This window comes from Haliaeetus leucocephalus, unplaced genomic scaffold, assembly GCF_000737465.1.
Source record: "Haliaeetus leucocephalus isolate CR32 unplaced genomic scaffold, Haliaeetus_leucocephalus-4.0 Scaffold282, whole genome shotgun sequence".
Classification (NCBI taxonomy): Eukaryota; Metazoa; Chordata; class Aves; order Accipitriformes; family Accipitridae; genus Haliaeetus; species Haliaeetus leucocephalus.
This window is the reverse complement of record NW_010972718.1, coordinates 36953-38142: the sequence shown is the minus strand read 5'-3', so window position 1 is coordinate 38142 and position 1190 is coordinate 36953. Positions and strand designations below refer to the sequence as shown.

At 66.1% G+C, this 1190-nt stretch overlaps 1 protein-coding gene across 1 annotated transcript in view; it reads right to left on the bottom strand.

Moving 5' to 3' along the window:
* Positions 1-1190, bottom strand: part of COL11A2 (collagen, type XI, alpha 2) — a 16488-nt gene that overhangs the window by 14046 nt on the left and 1252 nt on the right. The window contains exons 4-6 of the mRNA XM_010569922.1: positions 549-710; positions 244-454; positions 13-175 (exon numbers count right to left, since the gene is read on the bottom strand). Of these exons, the coding sequence (XP_010568224.1) occupies positions 13-175; positions 244-454; positions 549-710 (536 nt within the window). The remainder of the gene's footprint in view (positions 1-12; positions 176-243; positions 455-548; positions 711-1190) is intronic.

Sequence of the window (1190 nt, the reverse complement as noted above, 5' to 3'; positions counted from 1 at the left end):
AAGCCCCCCGACCTGGAAAACCTCCTCGTCGAGGATACGGGTGCCGAAAACGGTGATGCCGCGGGTGTCGAGGACGGGCCGGGCGCTGCGGGGAAGGGGTCGCGTCTCCTGCTGCCGACAATCCACCAGCAGCGTCACCGACCGCCGGCTGACGCTCAGGGCCACCCGGTGCCACCTGCGAGGACACGAGGAGGTGGGTACGGGACCGTCGGCGTCGGAAGATGCCGGTCGGCGAGTACCCACTTGCCGTCGGCCAAATCGACGCCCCGGAAAAGGGGATAATCCTCGGGGGCTGGGCGGCCGTGTTGGTCTTCGTAGAGGAAGACAGGCGAGCGGCCGAGCTCCACGCCCAGCTGCTGGATGCCATCCTGGTTGTAGATGGAGAGGAGGAACGCCTGGATGCCGGGTTTGGCTTTCACCAAGGCCATGATGGAGAAATCCTCCGGGAATTTACCTGGAGGTGGGCAAGAGGTGGTCAAGCGCGGCACGGAGTGGGTGGGTGGGGAAGGGTCCCTGGGTTCCCCCCGTCACTGGCTTCACCCACTTACTGGCAAAGAGCTGTCGGGTGGGAGCGCTGAGCTGCGCCTGCTGATTTATCCGGTAGGCGACGTCGGAGCCGGCGCCACGTTGGGAGCAGAAACCCGGCACCTTCTTGACGCCTTCGGGCAGGGAGTGGAGCTGGAGGATCTTCAGCACGTCCACGGGTTCTCCTGGGGACCGGAGGGGACACGGTAGGGTGCGGGGTCCCCCGGGTGGACCCACCGCTCCCCTGGCACCACCACCGGCACTGGGAGCAGTGCCACGGGTGCTGTTGGGTGCCGTGGGGCACTGCAAGGTGCCATAGGGTGCTATGGGGTGCAACAGGGTGCCGTGGGTCGCCCTGGGCACTGCAGGGTGCCATAGGGTGCTATAGGGTCCTACAGGGTTCCATAGGATGCTGTGGGTACTGCGAGGTGCCATAGGAAGCTCTGGAGTGCCATGGGGTGCCATGGGGTTCCCTGGGCACTGCAGGGTGCCGTAGGATGCCACGGGATGCCATAGGGTGCCATGGGGTACCACGGGGATCCCTGGGCACTGCAGGGTGCTATAGGGTGCCGTGGGAGGCTATGGGGTTCCATAGGGTGCCATGGGCTGCCCCGGGCACTGCAGGGTGCCGTATGGTGCCATGGGATGCCATAGGGTGCCGTGGG